The sequence below is a fragment of the Manihot esculenta genome, chromosome 18, assembly GCF_001659605.2.
Source record: "Manihot esculenta cultivar AM560-2 chromosome 18, M.esculenta_v8, whole genome shotgun sequence".
NCBI classification, from domain to species: domain Eukaryota; kingdom Viridiplantae; phylum Streptophyta; class Magnoliopsida; order Malpighiales; family Euphorbiaceae; genus Manihot; species Manihot esculenta.
The window spans coordinates 16285372-16295088 of NC_035178.2; the positions used below are offsets into that span (position 1 = coordinate 16285372).

Here is a 9717-nt window from a genome sequence, read left to right on the forward strand (position 1 = left end):
GTAGCAATAGTACGCAATTCTTACACTACTCAAATTCTAAACAATTTTTTATATTAACTCTATTACCAAATTTGCTGACTTGAGCGTCAAAATAGCTGTCGTGAGCACCCATCACCTCACGTTATTTTTTTTATAGGTTTAACCAATCACATTATAACTCTACTTTCGATTGCATCACTTACTATATAATTAAATTATAAAATACATATAATTTTATATTATATTTAAAATATTTTTCTAAATTTCATTATTATAAATTAATTTATATGTATAAATAATAAATAAGAGATTAATTGAATTAATTATATATTGAAATTTTTTTATGTATAATATTATAATTTTAAGATCTTATCATAGAATTAAATTATAAAATACATATCATGAGCTTTATAATAAAAATAAAAATATTGAAATATTTTTATAATATAATTTTATATTACATTTGAAAGTGATATAATTTGAAAGTGATATAACGAGTATTAAAACAACGCACAATTATATAAAAATAATTAATATGAAATGTCTAAAGGATTATATCATTTAAATATTTTTCATTATTCTAAACATAAAAATAACTTTGAAATATAAATTCGACTACAAATATTGTCAGAAAAAATTCATCCATAAATAATATAAATAACCATCATTTATTTTCTATATTCTCTCCATTTTATAATTTTTATTTATTTCACTTTTTTATATATATTAAAAATTATAATTTCTTTTATTAATTTTCTAATTATATTAATTTTAAATATATTAAATTTATTAAATATTAAAAAATACTTTAAAAGATTTATAAAAATAAAATAAAATTAAATAGAATTATAATAGTTAATTTATATATTATTATAGTTTAAAAAAATAAATAATAATTTTGAAATAATAAAAAAATAATGCAACAGTAAAAGTAATATAATATAATTTAGTCACATAAAATTAAAAATAAAAATAAATAGTGAAGAACATAAAAATATAAAAATTGAATCTACCGATATAGCACTATATATATTATTGGCAAAAACATAAAAAATTCAAAACATTAAAATTATATTACACTTCACAAACTTAATTTTAATTCATGAAATTTGATTTTTCAATCATCAATTACATATATAATAATTTATTTAATTTTAATTAACTTGGAAAATAGATATTACTTGATAATAAATTTTGAATTTAAATGGAAATTAATATAACTAATTCAAAAATTATAATTTTAATATTTATAATATTTTTCAGCCAATAAAAATAAAGTTTAATTTGTTATTATCACGTTCAAACTAAGAGTAAATTAGGTAATTATATTATTCTCCTTCACATTAAATATATGTAAATACTATTATTATATGAATAATTTAAAAATAAACAAATGTGAGATTAATTAATTAAAATTTTAATATATTAAAAATCCTAATTAATTAATAATACTTATTTACAATTATATTTTAATACAATAAAAAAATATTATTAATATTTATAAATATTAAAATAAAACACTGTTTTAATAGAATGCCACATATACTATTATGCCTTTTTCAAGCCTCCATTTAATTTTTTTAAAATTGTTAAATAAAAATTGTAGAATTTTTACGCGAAATTAAAATTCATATTTAATTATAAAAAAAATAAAAAAGTCTAGTTCAATAAAATTTAACATAAATAAAAGTATTTTTTGATAAAATAGAATTTAAATTTAAATATAAATCAATCTAATTGGTCAAATTAATTATTTTTAGATAGTAATAAATTATTATACCATGTTGAATCAATTAAATAACAAATAATTTGATAAAATAGAATTTGAATTTAAGTAAAAAATCAATCTAACCCATTAATTAAAATAGAATAATGGGTAATTTATAAATAGGATCAAGTATTTTAAATTTATATAAATTCTAAATATTTTAAATATAAAAATTAAAATAAATTAATTTTGAATAGCAAATTAAATTTTTTTCCTATTGTAATGAGAGAGTGTTTACAGCTTAGTTTAACTTCTTCACCAAGTTAATAGCAGATAGTTATTAATTGCATTTTTAATCAGTTTTAATTTTAGAGTTTTTTTGAACTGATAAAATTTTATTTTCTATTGGATAATTCTTTTTAGTATATATTATTTATAAAATTATTTTATTCAAAGAAATTATAATATATTAGTAAATTATTTATGAATGCATTAATTATAGATTTTTATATATAATATAGATATTATGGATAAATAGAAATATAATAATAATAAATATATCATTAATGTTATTCTGAAAGAAAACAAAAAAAATTGTTGGCATGGATTTTACAAAACGTTTGACTCACAAAACGACAGAAGACAGCGTTGGATGACGAAAGACAGCAGATGAAAATGTAACCGTATTTTTCTGTTCAACTTGAAACGGTAAGACTATTTCTGACAGACTGCAAAATAGGCCCACACCACCAGCTCATATTACCTTATTCGGCTAATATTATTATTATTATTATTATAATTGCAAAATAATAATAATAAAATAAGTTATTTAAAAATATGACAGAGCCGTTTAAAAAATATTTTTAATTTTAATAATTTTATTAATATTATTATATATAAATTAATTAATTATTCTTTATTTTTACATTACATTTAAAGAATGTATTTTTATTTTTTTTAGAAATTTTTAATTATTTTCTAAATGAAATTTAATAATAAAAGAATATATATTAAATATTCAAATTCAATTGATAAAATATGTTGAGATATATTAAAAAAATAAATAAGATCATCAAGTATTTAATATGATAAAAACTTAAAATATTTTAATTAATTTACTAACAAAATTAAAATTTTGAGTGAAAATAATAATAATAATAATAATATTATTATTATTATATATATATATAATAAGTTTCTGTTTCACTTGCAGTTGGGCCTCTCCCTGTAGGAAAAAAACATAAACAGAAAAGAAACAAAAAATTCAGAAGACAGTGGGAGGAAAGAAAGAAAGAAAGAAAGAAGGGTCTTTTGGGAGGTTTTTGGAAGGAAAACTTTCCCTCCCTTCTCCTTCTTCTTCTTCTTCTTCTGCTTCTTCTCCTGAGAAAGCTAAAAGCAACTAGGCAAGTTTTTCTCATTTACATGAATGATCCCAACTGAATTCTCCTGCGAAGAACCCACCTGTATTTCCCTCTCCATTTAACGACACCATTTTCCTCCTCTAATCTCCTCCGCCGGCTTCTGCATTCTGTCATTCTAATTTGAGGTTCCATTTATTGTCATTGTGATGGATGGTGTGGGAGTCATTCTAACAGGAGAGAGTCAAATTCCTCAGGAGAACTGGGAGAGAGTAGAGGAAGCTGCAATGGACATAGTTAATAGAATTCATCCAACTGTTGAATCCCATTGTAAGAGAAAGGAGGTCATAGAGTATCTGCAGGCTCTCATTCAATCTTTCCTTGGGTGTGAGGTTATACAAATACCCTTTTTATTTTATCAACTTAATTTCTTTAATTTGCTTTGAATTTCTGTTATTAATGCTTTTAGGTTGTTTCTTTGTTATTACATTGTGGTTTACTGATTTGATTTTTTCTTTGTAGTCCTATGCTCGTGGTGAAATCCCATGAAAACATAAAAAGAAGTGGAGATATTCTGATTCAACTCTAGGATGAATATCTAATATTTCTTATTGGGTTTTGAATAGCATAGAGATGAGAAAATTTTTGTGCATTTATGAGGTTGATGAGTGAGTGGTTATCAACATGAACAACCAAAGACATGTTCCTCAAAGACAAGTCACCACTGAGAAAAGATTGCAGTTGCCAAACTGCTGCTCATGGAAAAGGAACTCTTAGTCAAGCTATAGAAATAAGAAACTTAAATAAAATATGAACAAAATAGTTCGTTAAATAATGTGACAAATTAGAGATACTTCATTAAGGAATGCGACAAATTTAAGATAATCCGTTAAGAAATTAGAGATAGTTTATTAAGAAATATCACAAGTTAGAGATAGTTCGTTAGAAATTAGAGATAGTTTATTAAGAAATGTCACAAGTTATAAATAGTTCGTTAAATAATACGACAAATTATAGATAGTTTATCAAGGAATGCGACAAATTAAAGATAGTCCGTTAAGGAATTAGAAATAGTTTATTAAGGAATGTCACAAGTTAGAGATAGTTCGTTAAATAATACTACAAATTATAGACAGTTCATCAAGGAATGCGACAAATTAGAAATAGTTCGTTAAATAATACAACAAATTATAGATAGTTCATCAAGAAATACGATAAATTATAAATTGCAGATAATTTATTAAGAAATGCGACAAATTAGAGATAGTTTATTAAGTAATGCGATAAATTATAGATAGCTCATCAAGTAATACACAAATCGTAGATAGTTCATCAAAAAATGCGACAAATTACAAATTATAGATAATTCATTAAGGAATGCGATAAATTATAGATAGTTTTTTTAAATAATACAACAAATTAAAAATAGTTCATTAATTAATATGATAAATTAGTAGTTCGTTAAGGAATACGATAAATTAGAATAATTTAACTACTCAAGTTAATTAATCAAAGAAAAGAGAAAACTATTTAAGTTGATTGTCGCTGGTAAGGTAGACAATGACCATTGCCACAAGAAATCTCTTAATTACTAATAGATTTTATCAATAAATTTTAGAATTTATTGATAATTTATAAATTTATAAAATAATTGCTATTGAAATTTATTAACAAACTTAAAATCCATTAGTAAATCCGTTGATACAAACATATTGAAATTTATTAATAAATTTTAAAAATATTTAAATTACTAACCAACTCAAAAAATTATTAACGAATTTAAAAATTCATTACTTATTTTAGTATCAAATTAATAAATAAAAAAAATATTGAATTTACTAATAAATATCATCTATATTGGTTGATAAATTTAAAATAAATCTCCCATAAAATTTTCACATTCTATTTTTAAAATTTATAATTTTTAGAAAACTTTAGTGACGAATTTAAAATTCATTATTAAATTCATTAGTAATTCACGTTTATAAATATAACACATATCATCTTCTCTCTTTTTATCACTCATTCATTTTATTATTTTTCTTTCTTCTATTTTCTTTTTTTTTTTCTCATTTTTTTCTATCCTATAAATATTATTTATAGTACTTTATAATTTTATAATTATTTTTATTTTAATTATTTAATAATATTAATTTTTTGGATAATTTATTGGATGTTTATACACAAATATTAGTTTAATTTTTTTATATTATTTATTTATATTTTAATATTTCTTCTTATAAATATATATACCATTTAAAATTAAACTATAATTATAAAACTTTTATAAATCTAATACACATCATCTCTGCCTAAATAATCATTGTTAATATATTTTTATAATTATTATCATCTTTTATATTGTGAGCTTAGTTATCAATAATTATACAAAAGATTTTTATAATTATACTTTAATTTTAAAAAATATTTAATTTTCACAACTCAATTTATTATGTAATACTACTTAAATAATATTATTAAAAAATACTTATTATAATAGTTTATATTAGTTATTTGTGATTTTTAAGTATTTATAATAGTTTAAATTTTATAACTTTATAGTTATCTTTATTTTAATTTTTTAATAATGTATGAATTTATTTAAGAGCTTACTTAATTAGCTTATTAATTAAATAACGAGTTTGTTCATAAATTTAATTAATGAATTAACTCACGAGCTTACTTAATGAATTAACTCACGAGCTTACTTAACAAACTAATTCACAAATTTATTTAAACTAGTATGCTCACAAGCCTATGCAGCTTGTGAATCTCAGCCAGCTCACGAGTTTTAACAAATCCAATACTATTAAGCTCAACTCGGCTTGTTTAGGAGACGAGTCTCAAAATTGAGTTCGAGCTTGGTTCGTCGAGCTTTTATCGAACTCAGACTTATTTAAAAAACAAACCGAATTCAGTTAAGTTTTTATTGACCCGAACCTCAAATAACTCAAGAATAAATTGGTTCATTTACACTTTTATCAATTCTCCTAGACATAAATCATAAGGACTTGATTTTTAGTTAAAACATTTCCTAATTTATTAATTTTTGTTCTCGTAAGTTAATGAATGATGGACCCTGCACTCATGGAGTGGCAATCATAGCATTGATATTTTCTGAAAGATCTGCTACATTAATTCAGGAACAAGATTTTGTGGGTTGTATTGTAATCATATGTGTGATTATTTCTAAAGTTGTATAAGAGAGCAAACCATACTGACTGGTCATGACTTGACTTACTGATAAATTGCTTAAAGTTAAAAACTATTTTTGTCCTTCTCATTCTCTACAGATTTTCCCATATGGGTCAGTTCCATTGAAGACATATCTTCCAGATGGAGATATTGATTTGACCATCATTTGCCATCCAGCTGTTGAGGATGCGATGGTTGCTGCTGTTCATACTATTTTGAGACAAGAACAGCAGAATAGGAATGCTCCATATGAAGTGAAGGATGTTTATTTTATTGATGCTGCTGAGGTTATTTTTACTCTCGTATAAATTTTTGTAACTTTCCGTTTCCCTTCATTTCTAGCTAATTCTGATTTCTTCTGGCAGGTTAAGCTTGTAAAATGTATTGTACGAAATATTGTGATAGATATATCCGTCAATCAGTTAGGAGGACTTTCCACCCTTTGTTATCTTGAACAGGTATGTTTTCTGAATTTTTACCTGAATTATTCTATGTATGTATGTCCTTAGCATCATGGCTTGGTATTTCTGATGCAACTTATGTGACAGGTTGATCAGATTGTTGGCAGAGATCACCTCTTTAAACGTAGCATCCTTCTGATAAAAGCTTGGTGTTATTTTGAGAGTCGTACTCTTGGTTCCTATCATGGTCTAATTTCAACATATGCCCTGGAAACTCTCATTTTGTATATCCTCCATTTATTTCACAATTCCTTAAGTGGACCCCTGGCAGTAAGTATTGTTCATTATTGATGCATGCATGCTATGTTCTATGAATTTAATATTGCAGTGTCTGCACAAATGCACCCATGAGCCAGCAATTGTGTTTTCATGCTGTGTAGGTTCTGTACAAATTTCTGGATTACTTCGGCAAGTTTGATTGGAAGCATTATTGTATTAGTTTATATGGGAGAGTTTCACAATCTGATCTCCCCAATATTGTCGGTAAGAGATTCTTTGTGGTTTTGCTGTTTAGTGGCTTGATAGTTGCATTTTTTCTTATTGATGTCCTCTCTCTCCCTCTCTGCAGTTGAGCCACTTGAAAATCGGGGTGAACTCTTGCTTAGTGATGAATTTCTTAGAAGATGTGTGGGTATGTTCTCGGTATGGTCAACGAATCCCGAGATCAATTCACGGCCTTTTCCCGTGAAGCATCTGAACATAGTTGATCCTCTGAAAGCTAATAACAACCTAGGCCGCAGTGTAAACAAAGGTTTAATAACAATATTGTTAAATCTCAAATTTTTTTAATCATATCTATGCCATCTCATTTCAATGATGATACCTTGGTTTTTCTGCAGCTAGCTTCCATCGCATACAGAGTGCTTTCAAATATGGAGCTCGCAAGCTTGGCCGGATTCTTTCATTACCCTGTGAGAAAATGATCAATGAACTTAATAGGTTTTTTGAAAATACATTGTGTGGACATGGAAGCAATTATTGGACTCACATGCAAAACCCTTGCATGGCATGTGCCTCTAGAAATTCTGATAATTCATCCTTATCATCTCTCTCTGATACCTCCCATCTTCAGCTTTCATACTCCTACGGAGAAAATGGAAAATTTGATGGTGCACTTGGCTGCACATCAAGATCAGAATACAAAGAGAACTATTTTGTGGTTAATAATTCAGCCTGTTCATCTGCTAATAATGAGGATAAACCCCTTGTGGGTTCAGCAACTAAAATTCTTGTCAATAACAGCTCAGAGAATCTAACTCCAACTGTTGGTGAAAGAGAATATGGTAGCATTACTGAGACTTCTCAAACTTTCAAATCCATATTAGACCTCAACGGAGATTATGAATGCCACTTAAAGAGTGTGTTATATGGTCAATATTGCCAGTTCTATGCTGAAAACGCTCCCACGCTCTTCTTTCCTCTCATGGCAGCTGTCTGTCAATACTTACAGTTGAAACAGAATGTTCAATCTCAAATGCGTACAGATGGTGTTTTCAGACAACAACAGTACTCTTTGAACCCTCCTGCACAATTTAGTGCATCTGTCGATTATGACAGAAAGGAAAAACGAAGAGGAACAGGAACCTACATTCCTAGAATGGTATTATTATTCGAATGATTGTTACTTTTTGGCATTTGCTTTTTTCTTGTTTGCCCAATTTTCCATGCACTTCCTGTTCCATACTTGTCTAAATTTTGCAGAGTTATCCTTCGTATCGGGGTCGGCCGTCTTCAGGAAAATGGAAGTACCAGACTAGAGGAAGAAATGGTGAACCGGATAGGTACACTCATGATAATTGGGTGGTTGCAACTCCGCAAAAGGGAAATTGTTCTAAATCTAGCCATGAGCTTTCAGAGGCAGAATACCCATATCTGGGGAATGCAAAGCCTTTACCATCAAAGATTCTTACACCTCAGTCATCTGTGTGGGGTTCTTCGAGTGCCGATGCCTTCTCTCCCCAACCAGAAAGTATTGCTTCCGAGTTTCAGTCTCTTCAACTGCATGAAGAGTCCTTGCCAGAAAGGATCACCCCAAATTATGCTGGCGTTTCATGTACAACGAGCTCTACTTCAATCCCAATAACAACAGCAGCCGAGAGGTCTGAAACAGTTTCAGAAAATGAGCATGAAAGGTAATAGACTCTCCTAGCATATGGTAAACTTTTTCATTTTGGAATCTGCATTCGCTTGTCCACTATTTTGAAATGCAGGGTTGCGGTGCAGCCATATTGTTTGAAAGATGAGGTTGATTTTCCTCCTCTTTTCCAAGGAAGAGCAATGGGGATATAGTGGTGTTACAGAAAGTGCTGTTTTAGATGCTAACATCTTCAAAGCTTTAGGTAGACTTACCGTTTGTTTACTTTGCTTTAATGGACTTCTCCATCTGAATGTTTGGATGATGTTTAATGTTCAAATAGAAAAACTTGTATTTTAGAAATTTGAATGCTCCTATGCTGGGAGTCCCCAATCAGGGGCCAAGCTATTCGAAGGTATTTAGGTAATTTTTTCTAAAACTGGAAAAATTATCATTTGGTATCTATTTATTTAGAAAATTTACTAATTTATTTTTATTTTTTTTAAATGATAATTTATTTTTATTTTAAAATTTATATTTTATAATAAAAAAAATTACTATTTAATTTTTATAATATTACCATTCTTTTTTAATCTAAAAATATTTGCTTTTTATACTCTGAATTTCAACTTCCGTTCTTCATCTAATTTTTTTTTTAAATTATTCACTCGTTACTTAATTTAATTTTATATGTTATTTTTATTATTAAGAAGTGAATTTTTTTTTTACTTTATTTAGTTGCTAATTTATTTATGTTATTGAAGTTATATATTAGACTTTTCAAATGTAAAAAATATAAATTTTAAATTTTTAGAAAAAAAGTTTTATAAATAATGTTAAATTATTTGATGGATTTTATAGACTATTTAAATTTATGAAAAATAAAATTTAAATCTAGAAAAAAATTTAATGAGGTAATATGTTAAATAACTTAAATTAAAA

General features: G+C 26.1%; 1 protein-coding gene across 1 annotated transcript; it reads left to right on the forward strand.

The window, feature by feature from the left end:
- Positions 1 to 3254: 3254 nt before the first annotated feature.
- On the forward strand, positions 3255 to 8990 carry LOC122722410. Its single transcript, XM_043953108.1, has 9 exons — positions 3255 to 3437; positions 6339 to 6527; positions 6606 to 6698; positions 6789 to 6971; positions 7082 to 7184; positions 7270 to 7452; positions 7541 to 8301; positions 8403 to 8833; positions 8912 to 8990. Exons 1-9 carry the CDS (start codon positions 3255 to 3257, stop codon positions 8988 to 8990), a joined length of 2205 nt encoding a protein of 734 aa, XP_043809043.1.
- The last annotated feature ends 727 nt before the right edge of the window (positions 8991 to 9717 follow it).

What these genes read in the sequence shown, in the direction of transcription:
- LOC122722410 (XM_043953108.1), top strand. Translation starts at nt 3,255, where the DNA reads ATGGATGGTGTGGGAGTCATTCTAACAGGAGAGAGTCAAATTCCTCAG. An exon ending in CCTTAAGTGGACCCCTGGCA is followed by an intron (nt 6,972 to 7,081) that starts GTAAGTATTGTT and finishes CATGCTGTGTAG; the next exon opens with GTTCTGTACAAATTTCTGGA. An exon ending in TCAGAAAATGAGCATGAAAG is followed by an intron (nt 8,834 to 8,911) that starts GTAATAGACTCT and finishes TTTGAAATGCAG; the next exon opens with GGTTGCGGTGCAGCCATATT.